The 23,979-nt window shown below is 45.3% G+C and overlaps 1 protein-coding gene across 1 annotated transcript in view; it reads right to left on the bottom strand.

The window, feature by feature from the left end:
- Window positions 1-1,954: 1,954 nt before the first annotated feature.
- The window catches only part of KRBA1 (KRAB-A domain containing 1), a 33,268-nt gene continuing 11,243 nt past the window's right edge, over window positions 1,955-23,979 (bottom strand). Inside the window, exons 9-20 of the mRNA XM_044678457.1 lie at window positions 19,600-19,791; window positions 18,368-18,541; window positions 16,820-16,993; window positions 11,987-12,151; window positions 10,772-10,951; window positions 9,161-9,403; window positions 8,924-9,067; window positions 8,648-8,752; window positions 7,631-7,753; window positions 7,038-7,097; window positions 6,091-6,267; window positions 1,955-2,827 (exon numbers count right to left, since the gene is read on the bottom strand). Coding sequence (XP_044534392.1) covers window positions 2,010-2,827; window positions 6,091-6,267; window positions 7,038-7,097; window positions 7,631-7,753; window positions 8,648-8,752; window positions 8,924-9,067; window positions 9,161-9,403; window positions 10,772-10,951; window positions 11,987-12,151; window positions 16,820-16,993; window positions 18,368-18,541; window positions 19,600-19,791 — 2,555 coding nt within the window. The 3' untranslated portion in view covers window positions 1,955-2,009. The remainder of the gene's footprint in view (window positions 2,828-6,090; window positions 6,268-7,037; window positions 7,098-7,630; window positions 7,754-8,647; window positions 8,753-8,923; window positions 9,068-9,160; window positions 9,404-10,771; window positions 10,952-11,986; window positions 12,152-16,819; window positions 16,994-18,367; window positions 18,542-19,599; window positions 19,792-23,979) is intronic.

Consider the following 23,979-nt stretch of genomic DNA (forward strand, 5'->3'; position numbering starts at 1 on the left):
AATTCCCACAGGGTGGAGGACTGAGGACTGATAGGAACACAGCATGTTTATGGCTTCCACCAGTTTTCCCTTCTGGATGCACAGCGTCTGCCACACCATTCTCTGCATGTTCATCTCATTCCCAGATTTCATGCTCTAGCCTATAGTCATTAGAGCAAACCTTCTACTGCTAATTCATGTGGTATTTGTTGTTTTATCACCTGGAGGTGGTAGGGATAGCAGTCTCAAGCACGAGCAAAGGCCACAAGCCCTTTCCAGGGTCATGTTCCCCTCTATCTGATCCCACCTCCAACCCCAAACATTTCTTGCTCTTTCATCCCTACACCTCCACTTGTCTCTGTCCAGAATCATGTTCTAGGAGTTGGAAGGGAGGTCAGAAGCCATCTAGTCCAGCCCGCAACTCCCAAAAGAATCTAACACTTCCAACCAGTGGCCATTCCAGCCTTTGTCTGAGGATAGCCAGCTGTGGGGATCCACCACATCGCAAGGCAGCGGACGCCACTTTTGGATCGCTCCCTTTTTCCTGACATCGAGGCTATATTTACTTCTTCGAAAATCTCCACCCACTGCTCCTAGCTCTGCCTCCTGGAGCAGTGCAGAACACATCCCATCCTTCTCCACATGGCCATCTTTCAGGTCCTTGAAGACAGCTCTTCTGTCCACCCCAGCCCCAACCGTCTCCTTCTCCAGACCAAGCACGTCCAGTTCCTTCAGCAGATCTTTACAGTGACAATGATTCAAGGTCCTTCACCATTCTTGGTACCCTGTTCTTTAGTTTAATACTGCCTTTCCCAAAGTGAACACAATAATCCCTAGCTGTGGTCTGACCAGGAGTGAAGTACAGAGGAGCCGGACTATCACCTGCTTCTTCCCAGAAGCTGTACTTTTCTTACTGGAGCCCGAGAGCCTGCTTGGCCCTCCCATCATATCTTCTCCCACACTGGTCTGTCCCCTAATTGGCTACTCTGCCCCTTCCGTCCACCAGCCAGCTACTTCCTCCACAAGGGAAGTCAAGCCGTTCCCAACACTACATCACCAGAGGGACTGGTTTACCTACCATAATGGGAAGTGGGGGGTCTGCCTCCCCTGCCCCACTTTTAAAGAAGACTGTGTAGGCCTCAGGAGGCTTTGTCCCCTACGTTTATTCTTAGCAATTGGAAACTTCAATGTTCAAACCTAGTCCCGTCCCCTGAAACCAAAGGCAAAGCCAACAAATTAGAGCACGAGGTAGCGAGAGTCTCCTGGTGTGAGAGTTGTCTGTAACTGGCCCTTTGGCTCACCGAAGAGGGGAGAGAGTTACTCGATTCACCCTGTGAAAATTGAGGTAGCAGGGGAGGGAGGGAAGGGAGACCAGAAGCCAAGGTTGTGCAGCCCCTTGGGTGACAAACTGATATCCTTCTGGCTCTACAAAACTTTGCCTTATGCTAATTTGACTGGGGTTGGGGGAGCAGGTTCAGGCCCATATCGGGGCTCTTCTGCTCCAGCTGTGGGGGGGACAAAGCCCTAGATGGGGCAGGTTCCTGCGAGGGGAAGGGAAGGTCTGAGGAAAGGTCCGTTTAGGTTAAGTGAACATCGGCTATACTCTCTCTCTCTCTCTCTCTCTCTCTCTCTCTCTCTCTCTCTCTCTCTCTCTCTCATNTCTCTCTCTCTCTCTCTCTCTCTCTCTCTCTCTCTCTCTCTCTCTCTTTCTCTCTCTCTCTCTCTCATGTTAACTTTGGCAGTTCTTGGGCAAAGGGATAATGGTGGTAAGGAACAGGTCATCCAGGTTTGATCAAAGCCTAAGCCAAGGAAGAGGGAAAGACAATATCCCCAAATAGTAGCTTCTTCTCTGAAGAAAATGTCTCCAAAATGCCTGGGAAAGCCGAGCCCCAGTGAGAATAGGCAGGAAGGGGGGAGAGGGGAGAGCTGGGCCGAAGGCGACTCAGAAGGAAGCTTCGGCTTCCCGCGGGGGACCCCTGGAAAAGGGAGGCCGCCTCTCCGAGGGACCTGGCCAGTGGCTGGCCTGTCCGTTAGCCGGGCCCTCCGTGCTGGGCTTGTGTGGTCACTTCCTCGGATATCCGGCCGCAGGGCTCTCTGGCTTGCTGGGACCAGGCTCCCTTCGTGCCCGGGTTCGCGGTGGGTCTCCACGGGCACGGCTCCGTTTCCTGCCAAGGTCTGAAGCCTTCCTCCGGACTCGGAGGGGGGGCAATTTGGGAAGCCGATCCGGCAGTGGGAGGGGTCGGGGGGCTCTGGTCGTCTTCCCGCCGTCTCTGAGGGGAGCGCACGGTCGGCAGCGCAGCACAAGGAGACGGCAGGAGGAGCGAGCAGGGCGATGCGCCTCGATGGGGACCAAAGGGAGAAGTCGCCCCCGGGGGAGCATCCGGAGGCAGCTGGGGCACCATGTGCGTCTCCCGCTGGAGGAAGGTGGGAGCGTCCCCCACGCCCAGATCTCTCGGCTGCTCCCCAAGGTGTGGGGGCTGTCGCTGAGCGGGCTTCTGCTGTGCCCGGCGCCGTCTCCGGACAGAACGCAGGCAGCCCCGGTGGTATCTCCGGCACGGGGTCCAGGGCCGCGCCCCCCTTCCTAGCCTCTGCTGGGAGCGCAGGTCCCGGCCCAGCAACCTCACGCGCTTCTTCATGGCCGACACGTCCTGAGACAGGGTGGCCAGCGTGGAGGAGAGGCGGCTCAGCTGCTCGGTGAGGGCGGCCCCGAGGCTGCGCAGCTCCCCCCGGAAGGCGTCCCCACACTGGCAGGAGGCCGGGGGAGCGGCCGCGGCCCCCGCGGGCAGAGCCAGGCGCGGGGCCTTGTTGGGGGTCTCGGCTGAGCCGGGGATCCGACTGCCCGACGGAGCTGAAATCGGAAAAGACATCAGGTTCAGGTGTAAGTGTGTGGCCGATCTCCTCCTGGGCCCTCACTCGCCCCCAGAGTCTCGCTCCTACCACCCTGGCTTGCTAGGAGGGAGCCAAAGAGCTCTTGGGAATGCGGGCCGTCCTGGGGTGACCATCGCTGGGACCCTTCCCAAGACCATCCCGTGGCTTCCACCGATCCCTCCATAAATAGGATAAATCACCAATCTGTTAGCCAGGATCGCTCTCCTGGCATTCCTTTGGGCCACGCTCCCTACACTGATTTGGGGGGCCCTTGGGGACGACTCCATGAGGCCTCCCAGCAGAAGGGGGCCAGTTCTCTAAGCCCCACCCGAGATCCGGGACCACCCCGGATCTGCAACTCTCTTTCCTCGTCAGCACCCCAAAGGCCCTTGGCCTTGGCCTACTCGCATGTCTACAAATGAACACTCTGCTCTCTCTCCCTCAACTTGTTTAAGTCCGGACTTAAAAAAACAGAGTTTTTCCAAAGAACTTTGCTAGTTAGAACCTTGAGAGAGGTGAGTATGACATAATGCAGTGTTGGGTAAACATTTAAAGAGGGGGCCAAAGGAAAGGAAATGCTCCTCTGTCAGTCTGTTTCTAAGGCAACTCTTTTGAAGTTTCATTGTATTGTATCCTACTTGTATTCTCCAGATTAGGAATAATGTCGAGTGGGGGGATAAAACATCTCAGGGGGCTGCATCTGGCCCAAAGGCTGTAGTTTGCCCATCACTGACATAATGTATACCACGCCAGTCTCAGTCAGGAAGATCTGGGTTCAAATCCTGACTCCAATAATATGTTACCTGTGTGGGCCTGGGTAAGTCATTTCATTCTTCAGTGTCCCAGGTATTTCTCTAAGACTATAGGTTATAGAACAAGTGATGCCTTACATTGGTAGGGATGTGTCCTCACTAGGAGGTATCACAAGTTTGTTGGGGTTTTTTAAGACAAGGATGTGGTGGGATGGAGAGGGGATTCAAAGGGAATAGAAAACTTCATTTTTTTAATTAAAAATTTTTTCCCATGTTTACACGATTCACTTTCTTGCCCTCCCAGAGACAACAGGCAATTCCACTGGCTTGTACAAATGTTATCATTTGATACCTATTTCCATATTATTCATTTTTTTGCAATAGAGCAATCTTTTAAAACCAAAACTCTCAATCATATACCCATAGAACCAAGTGATAAATCATATGTTTTTCTTCTGTGTTTCTGCTCCCACAGTTCTTTCTCTGGATGTGGATAGTGTTCTTTCTCATAAGTCCCTCAGAATTGTCCTGGGTCATTGCATTGCTGCTGGTAGCAAAGTCCATTACAATCGACTGTACCACAGTATATCCATCTCTGTGTACAATGTTCTCTTGGTTCGGCTTATTTTGCCCTGCATCAGTTCATGGAAGTTCTCCGAGTTCATGTAGAACTCCTCCAGTTCATCATTCCTTACAGCACAATAGTATTCCATCACCATCAAATACCACAATTTGTTCAGCCATTCCTCAATCAAAGGGCATTTCCCTCATTTTCCAATTTTTTGCCACCACAGAGTGCAGCTATGAATATTTTTGTACAACCCTTTTTTATTATCTCTTTGGGGTACAAACCTAGTAGTGGTATTGCTGGATCAAAGGGCAGGCATTCTTTTAAAGCCCTTTGGGCATAGGGAATAGAATACTTCAATACTTGAGGAACCCTTGATTTTCCCTCCATCTCTTAATAGAAGCTGTTACCACTCAATGGCAAACTTTCTGATATCTTTCTAATTTGAGTTAGGTTGCATCCAAAACATACGATCTACCACCAGTCCTGTCCTAGAAGATTTTCCAGCTAGGCAGGACCTGCCAAAGATGGCATAGCCTTCAAGGACCTACGGTGACTTCCACCTTGCAATAAGACATTAAAGAACTTTAATGACAGTGAAAGGAAAATAAGCTAAAATAAAGCTCAGCGTCCATAATGGTGAAGTTATGGAAGACAGGGATCTAAGCCTGATGTAATCATAGCAGGTAACTGACCCAGGTTTCCTGTCCTAACTAGGATGATATCTAATTGGCATCTTGGCCTGGCCACCCTGGGTTTTGGGAGAAGATCCTAAGCATCTTCTCCTTGACCTGATCTCAAACTCTTTTTCCAGTGCAAAGCTAGTGCCCCTTCTGGTCCCTCCTTCCAATTTCTGGGGTCTTAGTCTATCATAATAAAAAGTTACCACAATGGCAAAGAACTGAAAATTTGGGAGATGCCTGTCAATTTGGGAATAGCTGAACAAGCTGTGGTATATTATTGTTAAGGAATACTATTGTACTATAAGAAATGATGAACAGGATGATCTCAGAAAAACCTGGAAAGATTTACATGAAATGATACAGAGTGAGGTGAGCAGAACCAGGAGGACACTATACATCCTAACAGCAATAATGTACAATGAGCAACTGTGAACGACTTAGCTATTCTCAGCAATATGAGGATCTAAGACAATTCTGAAGGACCTATGATGAAAATTGCTATCTACCTCCAGAGAAAGAACTGGTGGAATATAAATGCAGATTAAAACATACTTTTTTTTTTAACTTTGTGTTTCTTGTGGGTAGCTGGGTAGCTCAGTGGATTGAGAGCCAGGCCTAGAAATGGGAGGTCCTGGGTTCAGATCTGACCTCAGCTGTGTGACCCTGGGCAAGTCACTTAACACTCTTCTGGTTCCAAGATAGAAGGCAGTAGTTTAAATAAATAAACAAACAAATAAATAAAATTTAAAAAAAAAAACCTTTGTGTTTCTTGTTTTTGTTTTTGTTTTTTGGTCTGTGTTTTCTTTCAAGGCATTACTAATATGAAAATGTTTTACCTGACTGCACATAACCTTTATCAAATTACTTGACTTCTCAATGGGGGATGAGGGAAGGAAGGGTGGGAGAGAATTTGGAACTCAAAATTATAAAAGAATAAATATTAAAGTTGTTTTTAGGGGGCAGCTGGGTAGCTCAGTAGCTTGAGAGCCAGGCCTAGAGACAGGAGGTCCTAGGTTCAAATATGGTCTCAGACACTTCCTAGCTGTGTGACCCTGGGCAAGTCACTTGACCCCCATTGCCTACCCTTACCACTCTTCTGCCTTGGAGTCAATACATAGTATTGACTCTAAGACGGAAGGTAAGGGTTAAAAAAAAAAAGTTGTTTTTATGTGTAAATAAAAAATATTTTAAAAATATTTCAAGTCGCCACAACAATAAAGGAAAGGTCATTTCTTCACACCTGTAGAACAGCTGGCAGCAGGCTCACCCAGAGAACACAGGCGTTTGTTCCCTCGATCTGGCCTCGGTGGTGATAGAGTTTCCTGGGAGGTCAGGGCAGAAGAGCCACCCCAGCTCTGGATGTCTTTAGGTATTTCTGGTGGGCTGGACTGGGGAATAGCTTCAGTCCCTGCTGCTGCTGGTAATAAGCAAACCATGTTTAGCTTCCAGCCTACCTCAACCCTCTTCCCTCTCCCATTTAGAATTCACAGACTAATAGAATATTATAGCTGGAAGAGACCTTAGATCAGTGATATCAAAATCAAATAGAAAAAAGGCCTTTAAGTTATACAGAAGGATTCCTAGGAGCTACATTTTGATTCAAAAACCACATATTAACATTATCTATAATCTAGTGCATTTTTGTTTCTTTTGCAAAGTATTTCCCAATTACATTTTAATCTAGTTCCCCCCAACCCCAAAAGTGTTGCAGGCAGCCAAAGGCCATGTATTTAATCCCTCTGCCTTAAGTCACTTAGTTCACAGCTTCTTCAGGAGGATAGATTTTAGGGGAATTATGAACCTGAGTGGGAAACAAAATTACATCTTTACTTCAAAATAATTGTTCCCTTTGTAATCTGACATATTTTGTTGTATGCATTTATTTTTATTTTATTTTATTTCTATTTATTGTTTTATTATTAAAATTTCTTTTATTGTTTATATCTTTTATTTTTTTATTGTTTATTGTATGCATTTAAGAACATTATTGTGAGAAGGGATCCATAGGCTTCAACAGATTGGCAAAGGGGCTCAGGATCCCCAAATGGTTCAGAACGTCTGAAATAGTCCAATCCCCTCATTATGTAGAGAGCCGTCGTCATCCCCAAAGCCTAGGAGAGACCTCCCGAGAGGGCAGCGAGGGTGAGGGCTAGGAGAGGAGGGGCGCTCTCCTCTGAGCTTACTCACCCAGTCCTGTGGAGGGCCCGGCCTTCGTGTCCGGCGTGGCTGGCGTGGCGTCCTCGGGACCTGCACGGAGAGAACCCGGAAAGCTGAGATGCTGGGAGGAGCCAAGCTCCGCAGAGCACCCGGGCTGGGCAGCCTTTTCCTCCTGGAAGGTCCAGTCGGATCTGCTGCTCTGTTGGCCAGGATCAGCCTCTCCACCCTGCCCCCGGCCGGAGGACTCGGGGGGCTGCCCGTGTGGAGTGTCCTCGTCAGGAGGGGACGAGGGAGCGCCGGTGTGCGCCTAGCTGACAAGGGAGGATGAGAATGGAAATGCCTGCCTCGAGATTTCTGCCTCCAAACCCAATGGGGGAAGAGCCGAGCTCCCACGCTTTGGGCCCTTTCAGCAGCCGTCCCAGCCACGGAGGTGGGCCAAGGAACGAGACAGAGAATCTACAAGAGGCCGAGCTGGGGATGGAGGTCGGAGCCCGGCGCTGTGTCCCAGCCTCGTGGGGACGGCAGCGGAGCAGACAGGAGTTAGGCAGCCCCCGAGGGTCCTGGCTGAGCCCTCCCCCGGCCCCAGGGCCATCCCCAGGCCTGAGCAGAGATGAGCGGCTCACTTGTGACTCTCAGTTGTCCAGGCACAGCCTTCGGGCGCTCAGCGCCTCCCTGGACCTCGGGCCCCCCAGAGGACGGGCAGGGCGCTGGGACGTCGGCAGCTTCTTCCGGAGCAGCAGAGGGCCCTGTGGGAAAACCAACCGCACTCTGAGCCTCCAGGAGCCCTGAGCGGGCCGGGGATGGGGACCGCCCGGGCGTGAATCCACCCTGTCTCCATCCAAGAATGGCCGTGGATCCGCCCAAGGGGCCTCACGTTCCTTAATGTTGCTATGACAACTGAAGGAAAAATCTCATTTATAAGTGCTTTAAAGATGGCAAAGTGCTTTATAGAGGTTGTTTCATTGGCAGATACCTCACCATCATTTTGTAGATGTGGAAACTGAGGCTGAGAGAAGATAAATGACTTGCCCAGCTAGGAAATCTCTGAGGTGGGATTTGAACTCAGGCTATTCCTGACTCTATCCATTAGACTCCCTTATCTACCGGATTAGTGACGTTCCTGATCTTGGGGCTCTTCTGCCAGAGAAACAGAATCTTCTCTGGGCCCGCTATAAGCGGTGCTGCAGAACCCCAAAGACCCCCCAGAGCTCTGGGAGATTCTCTCCTGTCCACCTGCTCAGCCTGTGGCCACTGCTCTGGAGCCACGACGACACACTACCAATTGGGGAAGGCAGATTCTAATGTGACCCCCTACTTTAGGGCCTTGAAAGCATTTTTACATACATTTTCACATTAGATCCTCTGGATAGCCCTGTGAAATGGGTACTACAAACAGAAGGATCTCCATTCTACAGATGAGCAAAGAGAGGCTGAAGGAGGTAACATGTCCAAAGTCACAAGGCTAGAAAATGGCAGAGTTGGAACCGAAGCCCAGGCAGGCCTTCTGACGCCCTGGCCAGCTCTTTGCGCTCTAAGATGAAAAGGCAGAGCGGGACCCCCTCCTTTCTCCTCTCCTTTGCCCTCCGAGCCCTCTGCTCGCCCTCCTCCTTTCTCTCTGCCCCTCTCCTAGGGATACTCACCCATTTCAGTGCTGCTGGGAGTGGGGGGCCCATGGGAGGTTTCTGCAGGCATATCCTCCCCGTGGATCCTAGGGCTACATCCTGAAGTTTCTTCTGCCTTCAAAGCTGAGAGGAAAAACGAGGCTCAGCAAAACCAGAACGATTTACACCGTGACCCCAATAATGTGTGCGCGGCAAGGTGACCTAGAGGTTAGTGGCTCTTCTGGACGGTACTTCTCTTAAAGGGAAGAGGGTGTCCCCTCCATTTCTTCCCCAATAAGGAATTGCAAAGATCACCTGCATTGAGAGCTCGCCAATCCCCAGGCTCCATCCTCCTCTGGTCTCTGTTTCTCGTGGGGCTATCAGAACTGCTAGTGAGGGGGCCAGGACGGCTGCTGGCCTGAGAGGCAGGTCCCCGAGGGATGGAGAGGAGAGGACACTCTGTCAACCAAAGCAAAACCCAGTGTCCACGTTAGGGATCTCACAGCTTCTGGGCCTCATCCTTCCTCCCCCTCATCCCACTAAAGAACTTACCCTTGGGATGAGTCCTCCACAGCTCAGGCTCCAACCTCGGATCTTCCCCCTCGGAGCCCCCACTGCTGCTGCTGCTGCTGCTGCTGCTGCTGCTGCCGCTGCCACCACCGTGGATGGACCTGGGGCTAGAGCCGGAACTCAGGCTGGGGCTGGCCAAACAGGTGAAGCGCAGGGGCCTCATGGCCAAGATTCCCCTCAAGGAGTTTTCCAGACATCGAAGTGGAGAGGGCTTGGGAGCTATCCCTGGGCAGACAAGAATGGCCCCAAACCATTGGCACTCTTAGAAACAGGTATGCTCCTGTCCCCTTAGAGAGGATGGCATGCTGAGCCCGGCACTCTGCTAGGGCCAGTGATGGGGAGGAGGAAGAAAGGTGGGATGGGGATGCAGAGAATATTGATGCTCCCTCGCCATCTCCCTTTCTTTAATAGATCTTTTACTGGGCCTGAGGCTGGAGAGAATTATTCTGCTAAATTAGACCAGGCTCTTGTGGGGAACCCACAGAGGGAACCCAAGGGAAGCTAGCCAAGACCAAAGCTTCTCCCACAGAGGAGCCTGTTACATTGTAGGAAGAGTTAAAGGAAGGAAGGTTGGAACAGCTACAGAAGTCCCGTTTAAGGCCATATTAATTAAGTCTTTATTTTCTGAAATCCTACCTTCTGTCTTAGAATTGATTCAAATACCAGTTCCAAGGCAGAAGAACAGTAGTAAGGACTAGTCAACTGGAGGTAAGTGACTTGCCCAGGGTCATACAGCTAGGAAATATCTGAGGCCACATTTGAACCCAGGACTTTCTGTCATTAGGTCTATCTCTATCCACTGAGCCACCTAGCTCCAAGGTTGTAGTATTTAGAATTGGTCCTTTTGTCTTTGTACCTCTAGTTTATGGTACAGTTCAACACACAGTAAACACTTAATAAACACTTGATTGGTACAGTTTTAAATGTAGAGCTAGAACAGACCTTAGAGATTATCTGGTCGAACCCTTTAATTTTATAGATGAGGAAAATGGGGCCCAGAGAATTCAGTTGATTTGCCCAAGGTCCTATAAGTATCAAGAAGGCATCAAAGTGGTGCAGTAGATACAGCATTGAACGTGGAGTCAGGAAGATCTAAATTTAAATCTTGCCCCAAACATTTATTAGCTGTTTGATCTGGAGCAAGTCACTTGACCTGTCTGTCTCAGTTTGGGGTTAATCAAAGAACCTACCATTTAGGGTCATTGTGAGGTTCAACATGTATAATATGAAGTACTTTACAAACCTTAAAGCACTACATGCTAGCTATCATTATCATTATTAACAAATCCAGGGCCCCCCAACTGTACCACACAGTTCTTAAGCATCCTTCATTTTCCACAATGACCATCATTCAAAGCTCTCTAACTCTTCTTGCTAAACTTTCTGCAGTTGGCTGCCAGGAAGGAAAAATATAAAAAATATTAAAATATATAAAGGGGGGCTGCAGGGAAAAGCCCTCTTTTGTCTTTGAATTCTTTTTGATGAAAGAGCCCCATCGGCAAGGAGGTGCAATAGAGACAAAATCATCGGCTTCAAGAAGCTCCTGCTCTCATGGAACAATCAGGACATACAGACAAAGAGATTTAGGTTCACCTTCTCCAAGGCACTTCCTGGGCCCCACGTCAGTGGTCTTCTTGTCTCTGTCACCAGTCCGGTGGAAAGCAAAGGAGCTGCAGACTCTGCTCTGGGGGCTGCCTAGGTTCAGACTCTCTGAGGAAGCTTCTTTTCCACCTTGCCTGGGGCACAGAGAGTCATGGGGCTCACCCCCCAGTCCTGTTTGCAACAAGAAGGTCAGACCTGTTGGCTCCATGCTCAGCCTCTAAGTTTCAAAGGATATAGGTGTGTTGATTCCAGAGGATTAAAGATTAAATTAAAGATTTTTGTGGGAGACATGAGCCCTTAAAATGAAGAAAAGACATCTATCTTTGGATATGGTCAATGGGAGAATTTGTTTTGCTTTACTATACATATTTATTTTAAACCCTTACTTTCTGTCTCTGTATTATCTCTAAGATAGAAGGGTAAGGGCTAGGCCAACAGGGTTAAGTGACTTGCCTAGGGTGACATAGCTAGGAAGTATCTGAGGCCATATTTGAACCCAGGTCCTTCTAACTCCAGGTCTTGCCATCTAAATGCTCCTATTTGTATTTGCTATGAGGGTTTTATTTTTCTTTATTTTTAAATTATTCAATGGAAAGGGGCAGAAGGAATGGGAGAATAAGAAAAGCAATGCTTAGTAATTAGAATTTTTAAAAATAATAATAAATGTTAAAAATAAATAATATAAAATAATAATGATGATGATGATTTTTTAAAGGTTAGTACATATTCTCAGCATCTCTAGTCTTTTCAGAGGATTTTATTCCAGAATACTCTTTGCTTCTAGACATGGATCTTTTTTTTTCCCCCTGGGAAATGGGCCAGGAGTGAAGGGAGCAAAGGAATAGCACAGCCAGTCCTGCTAATTCACCCGGAATTGAAAGGAACTTAGTTGGTAAGCATAGGGACTACTGATGCTGTTGAAGGCTTAGAACTCAGGCCTAACTAACGGAGATAGTGGGAGGAAGCCAGTATAAGAATGATGACTGAAAAATTCGAGAAACATGGGGGATAAGTCACCAACTCCTAATGGGCTGGTCCAATTTAGGTTTGGATGTTAGTTCTTTTGAAATAGAAAATTTTCCTCTTAAATCCTGGACCAGATCACAGGTCCCTGAGAGAGAAGAGTTCACTGAATCAAGTATCAGTCTATCACTTCCCGTGCTCCCACGGACATAAGTACACACCCCAGAGAAATCTCTGATTTACCTTCTTTGTCTGAAGCCCAGCTCCTGGGATCTGCTCTTCTTAATATTCCATCCCCTCCTGAGGTCAGCAATGATGAGGCAGTCTGGCTAAGGTGGGGCCTGCTCGTGGAGATCTCCTTGAGACAGTTCTCCAGGCCCTGGAGGGGAGAGCTCCCAAGTGGGCTTGCTGCAGAAACCAAACAAACTCTGCTTTGGCTACACAGTTTGGAGTCTGTGAGTCTTTGGGCTTTGACCCCCAAATCTCTGCCCAGGCTGGCTAGGGTCCAAGAGCACATTATCAATCATTTCTGTCCACCCAGGGTAGAGTAGTACCAAATGTCCTTGTTAAACTTGACTTAGTTGTATCAACAGTATGACTTAGCCAACACTTATTGAATACCTACTGTGATCAGAGAACTGTGTAGTGTGTAATTTTCATAAAATCCAAGACTTAAAATTTTTTGAGAAAAAAAATTTCAGGAAAAGAAGCTCGCTGACTCCTTGAATCAAGAGATTGAATTGTTTGGAGAAAGTGCCATAAAGAAACCTCCACTGCATCAGAAGATCCAGAATGAACTTTGGGACATAATTGATTAAACTTAAGGGAGTTGAACACATTTATTCTGAATGTAAACTCTTGGGACTGCCCCCTAATTGGCTTTTTGTCAATGCACCTAGCAAACATTGGTTTTGCTCTCTCTCTTTTATTTCCCTCTTATCTCCAACTACTGTAGTTTCCTCTTAGAAAGTGCAATATTGTATGCACCTGGAGCTAGAAGATCTTTAGAAGTATAATCTGGATATGTTAAATGATTCTCTGGGGAGACTAGTCTCCCAAAGAATCACAGGGGGGATTGTGAAGAGTGAATCAAACTTCCTTTGTCTATCAATCAGCAATTTTTAAATTAATCAGTCAAAAACTTAAATACCCCTACTTAACACTAAGTAGTTCGCAAGTTGCTTACTAAAGTGGAGGACAACTCCAGAGGCCACTGCCCTGCCCCTGGGCAGCGTTAGGCAAATTGAAAGACTGCAATTGGTTCTTGTAAAGTGGAGAAAGGGACAGGGAGTGACATGGAAAAAGTTCTATAAAAAGTCCTGAACTTCCTGTTGAGGAACCTTTGGACCATCCTTGGACTCTTTGGTTCTTAGACTGCTTCTTGGAGGACTGCTCCTGGATCTTCTCCTTTGGACTTCGGCATTGGAGGACTTCGCCTTGGGACTTGACCTTCAGATCTTCTCCTTTGGAGTTCATCTTGGGTGGGTGAGTAGCTGGACTTCCTTTCCTGGTTTCTGGAGAGACTGGTTCCAGAGATCCCTGCTGTAGCTTTGGAGGAGGCTGAGTTGGTGGAACTCTAGCTGAAGACACCACTGGACATGGGGAAGCCCCTGCAGGGCTGAGCCTCACTTCACCAGAGAAGGGCTATTAGGCTTGTTAAAACCTGTCTCTTTAGATAACTTTTTTCCCTTTTTACTCTTTCTACCTCTTTGTAAATAAATGTAAAAAAATGACTAAAAGTCATTTTTGGCTTAAGTTATAATCTTTAAATCAGTGACCACAATATTGCTATAAAATTCTCATATTTAATCTAAAACCTAAATTTAATTTCTTATTGATTGTAGTGGTAGAGATTCAGAGTTTAGGTAAGACATGTCTCTGCTCCTTGAGGAATTTACAGGCTATTAGAGGAATAAGACATCAAACACAAAAGTCTATAATTCATGATATTATCTAATAAATGCCTTAGAGTGTTACAAAGTGGAATGTAAGTTAGGAGGGAAGAAAGGGTGTTAATGACAGAAATCAAAGGCTTTCCAGAGAAGATGGGCTTTGAAAGATGAAAGAGAGGGAAGGAGAATATTCCTGGCTTAGGAAACAATGGGTGGGAGCAAAGGTACTGAACCATAATGGTCTATATTGGGCAATGGCTGGGGTAGGATGAGGGGTGGAGAAAAACAATGCCATTTGGCTGGAACGTAGAGCAGATAGAAGGTAAAGTGGCACCAGATTGGGGAAGGCTTAAATGACCCAAGAGTTCATGTTTTTCTGAGCAAGAAATTAGGATTAGACCTGTATTAGACCTAGGAGGCAGCTAGGTGGCTCTGCGGATAGAGTTCATTTGAACACCCAAGTTCAAATCTAGTTTCAGACGCCTACTAGCTATATGACCCTGGACAAATCATTTAGTTTCTATTTAACTTAATCCACTGGAAAAGGAAATGGCAAACTAATCCAGTAACTTTACCAAGAAAATCCCATGGACAGTATTGGCAAGCTATGCTCCATGGCAACATGTAGAGCTGGTCATGATTGAACAACTGAACAACCACAAAGACCTAATTACTAAGGCTTAAAACTACACTGAGATTTGGGGGACTTCTTGAATTTAGGAGGTTATTCTGGTGGTGGTATGAAGGATAGGTTGGAGGAAGGAGAGAATTGTGGCTGGAAGACTTGTAAGGAGGCAGTGCGATAAGGTAGAAATTGATTGAGAATAGTTTAAATCTACCCTCTATTATTGGCTGTGTGATCTTGTCAAGATGAGACTTCCCTGGGCCTTAGTTTCCTCATACATTAAAGGAAAAGGTTGGACAAAATTATCCCTTCCAAATAACTCTTTTTTAAAGAGCTCAGACCAGGAGTAATGAGGGCCAGGGCTCTAGTGAGGGATGGTTGGGAAAAACATTGCAGAAAGTGGAATTGAAAAGACTAGATAACTCTTTCTGTATGAGTATTGGGGAAAGAGAAGAGTCAAAGATAACTCTGAGTCTTCAAATATGGAAGACAAGATGAGTAATAGTGGTGCCATGAATAGAAATAGCAAAGGGAAAAGCTAGATGGCTCAGTGGATAGAGCTAGGCCTGGAGATGGCAGGTCTTGGATTCAAATCTGGCCTCAGACACTTCCTAGCTATGTGAACCTATGCAAGTCACTTAACCCCAATGGCCTAGCCCTCACTGCTCTTCTGCCTTGGAATTAATACTTAGTAATGAGTCTAAGACAGAAGGCAAGGATTTAAAAAAATAGAAAGAGTAACTTTGAATGGAAGAACAGTTTTAGGAGGATAATGACCTCAGATTGGGACATGCTGAACTTGAACATCCAGAGGACAACCAGGTGGAGATATCTTATAAAAAGTTAGGTTTATATAGACATATGGGTCTGGGGCACAGATGAAGAATCAAGACTTGAGAAATTATCTGAGAACCATCTATATACAAGTGGTTTAACAGCTTGGGAATAAATACGACTACCAAGAAAGAGCAAAGAAGGCCAAGCAGAACTTCTCAGGAAACAGACTGAGGGATTGAGAGGAAGAGGATGAGCCAGTGAAGGAGACAGGAGAAAAATTAGAAGAGATTGATGCATTTCTGAAGCTAAGAGGGGAAAGAATATCTAGGAGTAGGAAGTAGCCAAAGTACCAGAGAACTGAAAAAAAGACTACTGGACTTGGCAATTACAAAGTCACTGGAGGGGCAGCTGGGTGGTTCAGTGAATTGAGAGTCAGACCTAGTCAGGCCTAGAGGCAGGAGGTCCTACATTCAAATCTGGCCTCAGACACTTCCCAGCTGTGTGACCCTGGGCAAGTCACTTAACCCCCATTGCCTAGCCCTTACCACTCTTCTGCCTTGGAACCCATACACAGTATTGATTCTAAGATGGAAGGTAAGGGTCTTTATTTATTTATTTATTTTGAAGTCATTGGAGGCAGCTAGGTGGCTCAGTGGATTGAGAGTCAGGCCTACAGACAGGAGGTCCTGGGTTCAAATGTGACCTCTCACTATTCCTAGATGTGTTACCCTGGGCAGGTCACTTAACTCCCATTGCCTACACCTTAATTCTCTTCTGCCTTGGAAGCAACAGGCAATGTTGATTCTAAGACAGGAGGTAAGGATTTATTTATTTGTTTTTAAGCCATTGCTTGCAATTTGGAATTATGTAAATAAAATGACCCTGACTTGGAAATTTCACTATTACATTTCAAAGAGGTCAGTGATAAAAAGAAAAGAAAGAAGATTATTGAGACATCTTTTTTTAAATGCAGAGAAGAGAATAGAAAAACCAGAAAGAAGCATGGATAAGCAGGACAGCTTTAAAAATACCCAAGTTGAAATTATTATATACTTAAAAAGAAAAGCAAGTTCTTCATAACAGAGATCTGCAATTTTATATACAATCCCTCTTTTTTTTTGCTCACCATAAATTAAGAAGGCCTGTTTAATTTCACATTTGTTAAGTTCAATATAAAAAATAAGTTTAAAAAATTTTAAGTCATTGTCTGGACAACCTTAGTCCATTGTCATTGTATGGTTTCAGTTATGTTTGACTCTTCATGTCCTCTTTTAGGGTTTTCTTGACAAAGGAGACATTTTCTTCTCCAGCTCATTTTATAGATAAGGAAACTGAGGACACATAGAGTTAAATGACTTGCCCAGAGACACATAGCCAGTAAATATCTGAGGCCAGATTTGAACTCAGGTCTTCCTGGTTCCAGACTCAATACTGAAAAGATTTGGGGATAAGGATAGGTATGAAGCGAGGGAAACCAAAGAGGCAAAGACAGTCTGGGAGATAAAGGATGGATTGCAGGAAGGGCAAAGGGCAGGTTTGGTGACAGCAAGGGAATGGCAGGTGTAGACAAATAAGAGGCGGCATCTAAAAGTTGGGATTTCAAATTTTTGGACCTTACGGTGGAAGCAATCCCCAAGAGATGATGAGGTCTAAGGCCCCCTAGGTTAGTGTGAAACTTAAGTGAGACATCAATAAAACTCCAAGCCAGCCCTGTTCCCCCAACCCCATCCTCTGCCCTCAGTGCATCAGAACACACGGATGGCCTCGCAGGGCCCGGCTCACCTTCTCTGCACCATGGACCCCAGCTCCCTTCTGGGCTTCGGAGCCCCACGTCCCCGTCTGTGCTGCTGGCTGAAGAGAAGCTACTGGGCGTGCTCAGGTGACCCAGGCGTTGAGCTGAGAGATCCTTGACGCAGCCATGTGGCCCCAGCGAAGGGAGAGAACCCGCGGTCACTGCTGTGTGGAAGAACACCCCCCACCGCCATCATCAAGGATTTGATCCAGGAACCATCTCCCTCCCTCCCAAGGTGGGGAAATCAGGCACTAGACCCACACGGGGAAGCAGCAGGACCCTAAGGAGTGAATGGAGATGAAACAGCCCTGCTGTGTCTGTTCCAGGAGGAAGCAAAGGCTGCCGGATTCATTTATAATCTAATTTACAGGGCCTTTCCAGCCTCATAGGATCATAAGTTAAGTTAGAAAGGGACGTCAATGTAAAACCCCGTGGAACTGCGCATAGGCTATGGGAGGGGGATAGGAGGAGGGGAGGGAAAGAATATAAATCACATAACCATGGAAAAATTATCTTAGTTAATCAATAAAATAAAATAAAATTATCTTAGTTAATCAATAAAATAAAATAAAAAGAAATTAAAAAAGAAAGGGACGTTAATGGACATCTAGTTCACCCCCTTCATTTTTTTTCTGATACTCTTACCTTCCATCTTAGTATTAACGCTAAGATAGGTGAGTGGCCAGGTTTATGCAATTGGGGTTAATTGCCCAGAGTCACAAAGCTAGAAAGTGTCTAAGGCCTGATTTGAACCCAAGTCCTCCCTTCTCCTGGCCAGGCACTCTGTCCTCTGAGCCACCAAGCTGTCCCTCAACCCCTGCATTTTATAGGCAAGGAACTTTGAAGAAGTGAAGTAGCTCTGCACAAGGTCATACAAATACCAAGCTGGGGCTCGCACCCAGATCCTCTGACTTCAAATCTGGAAGGCTTTCCATTGTTCCACTATCAAGAACAATACAAAGAGCAGGCAGAGAAGCCAGGCAATTCAGTGGTACTCTCTGGTCCAGGGCTCAAAAACATCTCTTTGACAGTCTGAAACAGCCTAAATTCCCATTAGTCACTCCTTTCAGGTAAGGCATTGAAGGTCACACACATGTTAATACAGGCAACTGGTGAGCAGCCAGATGGCTCAGCAGACAGAGTAGCAGGCCTGGAATTGGGAGGTCCTGGGTTCAGATCTGACCTCAGACGCTTCCTTGGCTTTGTGACTCTGGGCAAGATGCTTAACCTTCATTGCCTAGCTCTTACCACCCTTCTGCCTTAGAACTTGGTACTGATTCTTAGATGGAGGTTAAAGATTTTAAAAAAAGAAGAAGAATTCTGTAGGGTCAGTGCAGTAGGGAACCTGGGGATTTGGTGAGGTCTAGGGGTTTTGGAGGGAAACATGAAGGGTGGTGAGAAAGGAGACAGACAAACTAATTTGAGGTTTGCTGTGGTGTCCCAGTTAGAGACTAGATAGGCGTCCCTCTCCCTCATCACTAAACATCTATCAGTGCCTCTGTGACAAGCAATATGCAAAGAAGAAGTCCCATTCTTACCTTCCATATGCCATTTCCGGGCCCTTGGATCAGACTTTCGCTGAACCGTCTCCCCTTGCCCAGGGCTGAGGCACCAGTAGTTGCTTGGCGGCTGGGGTCGCAAGGATCTGTTCAGGGGGATGTCCTTCAGATAGGTTTCCAGGGCCTCCAAGGGTGAGGTCTGGGCACTGCCAGCTGGGACAAGAGACATCCCTGTACAATCATCAACACCAGCAATCATCACCATGGTGCATGACACCATCAGGGGCTCTGCAACTCAATGTAAGGACCATAAGGAGAATTTGGCCCTGGGGAAGCCAGTTTGTAAGGAAATGCCCTAATTGGCAATATTGGTTTCCTATGTAATGATGGAAGGTGGGATCATGGAAGTAAACTAAACACAGCTTTGAAATGAGGACTAAGAAGATGGGGGACTTTAGTTTCTATTAGTCATGATGTCACTGCAGAAAAGAAGGCTATGAAACAGCCAAGGTGCTAGAGAAAAGAGCAGGGACTAGCTAATTATGAAAAGGGGTCCAAAATGAAACAAGAATTCTCTTTGGCCCATAGAGTCATATGACCAATGGTTTCCTAGTTTTTCTCCAGCTCAACAAATAATAACAAAAGCTCTTTAGAGACCATCTAATCCAGGCATCTCGTTTTACACATGAAAAAACTGAGTCCAAGAGATAGTAGGTGGTTTACCCAAGTTATTAAGTAGCAAACCTAGAACTAGAACCCAATCTTCTGGCTTCCAGGCCAGTACTCATTCTCTTTACTCTATATTGATTCTATACTTAAGATTGAGCAAGAAGCAGGCTTAATCTTCAGTATGAGGGATCTGGGTTAGAGAGTAGGGGGAACTTCACACCACTAGGGATTCCTCATCTACTGGATTATGCAAATGTCTTTCCTTGTGGTTTAAGGTCTGCTCTTTCTCAAGATAAAGGGAGATACCAGAAAATTTGTGGAAAGTTTTCAGAGCCTAAGGTCTCTGGAATTTTTAAATAACCAATAAACTATTGGAAAATGAAGGGACACGTGTCACTTCCAGGGGAAAAGGACCAGAGTTCTTGAATGGGACAAGGAAGAAGAGACAGAATTCTTGCATGGGCCTAAGGAAGAAGGACCAGAATTCTGCATGGGACAAATAGAAACTGGGAGTCCACAAGGCTGACAGACAAGGGAAATGAAGGACCCAACCCAGACTCTCTTCAACCTTCTCTTCTGCTGTATTCCTGCATAGTTCTCACCTTGGTTCAATGGGGCCCAACCTAGCGCCTCTGGCCCTCCGAGTCCGAGATTCCCATCACTCTCCACACTGCTACTAGTGGAAGAGCTGTGGGTAAGTGCACTGAGCTCACAGGACCCAGGAGTAGGAGTATCGGGAATGTAGCTCTGAGGACTCTGGGCCCAAGCATCCTCGGTGGTTCTTTCCATCTTAACTGCAAAAAGAATCATCGATTTAGAGCTAGAACAGAACTTGGAGGTCATCTAATATAACTCCTTCATTTTATGGTCTGCATTATAAAACAAAAATTGCAATTAACTGGCTTTGAATCATTCTTAATTATTCTAGTTAAGTTGTAACTCTTGCTTAATAGTAAGAAGTAGTCCCAGTTATTAGTTGAATAACTAAATAGAAGAAATAATCACCAATCATAAGAGGGAATAATTAATAATATCACGGTGTGACTTATAAGAATAGGAATAAGATTAATCTTCTTGGAAACAACCCCTCAAGTTTCTTACAGCATACCCTTGAATGAAAGCATCATAATACATTTCTTCAGCATCCAGGGACATGTAATGAGGCAAAAAGAACATAAGGTAGAAGTGGCACCAGGACTTTTTCTTTCTATGGTTTTAATGTGACTTCATGACACCTTATGTGGGGCTATTAACCATGTCAATGACCCTACTAATATCTAAGGCCTGCCCCCCAGGCCCCACCAAGGGAAAAAGATTTTACTTATACTCTTTGCATTGCTACTTGCATTCCTTGTATATGTTACAAATATCTGTCAGCTATAATGGTTAGTGTGTGGAATCATGCCGGGTATGTTTGTAGACTCTGAATGCTGTGATATGCACCTCTCACAATCAAGTCCCTTTGCTCAGAAGGTCTGTTCTCAGACATTTGTTTTTTAACAGCATTAATGGACAAAGGCATTTGCCTATCACCCTACTGCACTCCAGAGAAACTAGAGAATTTCTCAAGGTCACAGAGATAAAAGGATTTGAATCTAGATCCTCAGAATCTAAAGCCAGTTCTTTTTCCCCTTGGCAGAAAGTCCTGATCTACTGTTGGGGGATTCCATTCTTTCAGTGAATTTCTTTTTCTATTTCCCCATGCTCTATTGCTCTATCACTTTTCAAAGGTTTCTGACAGTGACTTGGGATCCTATCCCTCAGTTCTTTCACTGCCTGGGAATGGAGTTCATCTAGGTCTGGTGATACAAATTCCCCAAGGGCAGCTTCCTTGATTTTTCCCTACTCCTCTTGGATAGAAAACTCCCAATTAGCCATTTCTGTTCCATCTTTTCCAGCCTGAATATCACACTCCTTGGCAGAGAAAAAAGAAGCAAAATGAACATCAAACAGCTTTGTCTTCTCTCTGTATTTCGGATTACCATCCTATCTATGACAGAAGCAATGATTTCACTTCTTTTCTCCAAAATGCTAAAAAAAAAAAAAAAAGCCCAAATTCTTATTATTGTTCTTAGCTTTCCCAGCTCAGCTCAAAATGCTCACCCTACCTCAGCCTCTCTATCCCCTGTTCAATCCAATCTCCATACCATTTGAGAAATAATCTTCATGAGGGACACATCTGGGTCACTCCCCTACTCAATCACTCTCAGCAGCTCCCTAGGATAAAATGCAAGCTCTTTAGTCTGGCATTTAAGTCTCTCCTCAGTCTAATTCCAATGTAACTTCCTAGACTAATTTCACATTACTTCACATTCTAACTAAGCCACTACTAAGAGTTCTCTGAACTTGCACAGTGAACGCCATTCCACAATACTGAAAGAAATCTTCCTTTTCCATCTCTACCTTTTGGAAACTTTACCTTCCCTCAAGATTCAATTCAGATAACACTTCCTACCTGAAGCCTTCCCTTATTCCTTCTGTCTTAATACCTCACTCCAGGTGAAAGTGAACTCTATCCTAAGTTATCCTAGAGGACTATGTCTGGAAATTTCCTTGGGTCTCCCAATCAATCATGAAATATTTATTAAGCATCTACTCTGTGTCAGGTGCTCTATGTGCTAGAGAGGCAAAAGACAGTCCCTACTCTCAGGAAGCTTACAATTTAATGAGGGAGACAACACACAAAGCAAATATATGCAAAGAAAGATAAATACAGGGTGAATAGAAACAAATTAACAGAGGGAAGGCACTGGAATGGATAGGGATTGGGGAAGACTTCCAGTAGAAGGTGGGATTTTAGATGGAACTTAAAGGAATCCAGGGAGGTCAGTAAGTGGAGTGGAAGAGGGAGAACATTCCAGGCATGGAGGGAAGGCAGAAACAATCCTCAAACTGAGAGATGGAGTATTTTGTTTGAGAAACAGCTAAGAGGCTGGTGCCACCAGATCACTTATCTGTGTATATACATAATAATTTTCACTGCCTTCCCCAATCTAGAATAAAAGCTCCTTGAAGACAAAGACCATATCACATTTAATATTTAGATCTCCAAAAGCTAACATACTATCTCATATCTATGTAGACCATGCAGTATGTAAATGTTTGTTGAAGTGAATTGTAGAAAGAGATCCATCAGGTCAGAGCTAACTTCTTAATTCTTGCCAACATCCCAGATGTCCCTTCTCCAGCTCTCCCTCACCATCTCTGTTGGTCTTAAACTTGGCCACAAACCATGGTAAACTGTTCTGAGCAGACTCATAAAAGAAGCAAGTGTATTTATCTGACACTTCAATTAACCATTAACCCTAGAGTAGAATGATAGGAGACTGCAGCAGATATTAATTCTCCTGGGCTCAAACTAGAAACTGGAAAAGACATAGAAAATCCTAAATATAATCACCACCTTTCATCCTCTTTGCACTCTCATTCTCACCTCATTAACACATTAGTTCACACTTGCTAACATCCTCACACAAAGACTTCTCTTGTATTATCTCACTTATTAGGAGAAATAAATTCCAAACATCTCTATTCCTATATAGTTAAAATGAATTGCTGTCCATTAGTAAATGGAAGAGGTTGGTGATGTACCGTTCTCCCTTTTACTCCACTGTAAGATGAAAATAATCATGGAAACAGTTATGACCTCAGATTACATTTAGTGCAACCCCTCTCCAAAAATATCCCAACAAGTGCTAATCTAGCCTTTACTCAGAAACCCCTAGAAAAGTAGTGTATAGGACAGCAGTGTATAGCATATACTATACACTACTTTTCTAGGGGTTTATATATATATATATGCAGAGTATAGCAATAGAATAATATAGGATAGGATAGGCTAGGGCAGCTAGGTGGAGTCAGGAAGATTTATCTTCCTGAGTTCAAACCCAATCTCAGACACTTACTAGCTGTGTGACCCTGGGCAAGTTCATTTAACCCTGTTTACCTCAGTTTCCTCATCTATAAAATGAACTAGAGAAGGAAATGGGCAAACCACTTCAGTATCTTTGCCAAGAAACCCCAAATGGGTCAAGAAGAGGCAGACACGACTAAAAAAGACTGAACAACAAGAAGTATAATATAGTACTGTACTATATTGTATTGTATGGTAGAAACTGTATTGTATATATGAACTAGAGTCAGAGGACCTGAGTCTGAATCCTCGATCTGCCACTTACTACATATATGCCATTAGAGAAGTTGTTTAACTTTTCTGTGGAGGGGAATGGGATTGGAGGAATGGAGATTCCCTCCTCTATAAAATGAGTTAGTTGAGCTTCTAAGGCCTTTTCTAGATCTTATCCTATGAGAAACTCACCACTGTATAAGGCAGCCAATTTCATTTCCACTTGGTTTTCACTCATAGGATGATAAACTGCAGATTTAGTAGAGACCTTATTATACACATGAGGAAAGAGAGGCTCACTGAGGCAAAGTGAATCATCCAGCATCACACAGCTAGGAATCAGCCCAATCAGAATTTGAAACCAGGTTTTCTTCCTCCAAATCCAGCACTCTTTCCACCCAATCACGAGAGGCTTGCCCATTTGGCTATCTTGCCATCTTCCCTATCATTGCCCACCTCTCTAGAGCAAGAAAAGCAACCCTCTGGACCCAGGTCTTCAGAGACCCTACCCCACCATACACATTCTGGGAGTAGGGAATTTACTCAATTTAGGAACAAACATTTAAAAGGGAAAAAAACCCCACAAGTTAATATACCCCAGGATAAGAACCCCTTACCTAGGAGAATATAAGCTTGAGGACAAGGGAGAATGAATTTCTGCATTTGTGTTCCCACCTTCCACCTAGTACCATGGCTGGCATACAGCAGTGATGTCAAACACAAATACAAACAGCAGCACATTGACTTAGAAAGCCACAAAGTAACATTATTTGTTATATACATATATAATTTATTTATGTATTTATTTTTGTTAACTATTCCCCAGGCGCATTTTAACCTGGGTCAGCCCACAAGC

Source organism: Gracilinanus agilis, chromosome 5, assembly GCF_016433145.1.
Source record: "Gracilinanus agilis isolate LMUSP501 chromosome 5, AgileGrace, whole genome shotgun sequence".
NCBI lineage: Eukaryota > Metazoa > Chordata > Mammalia > Didelphimorphia > Didelphidae > Gracilinanus > Gracilinanus agilis.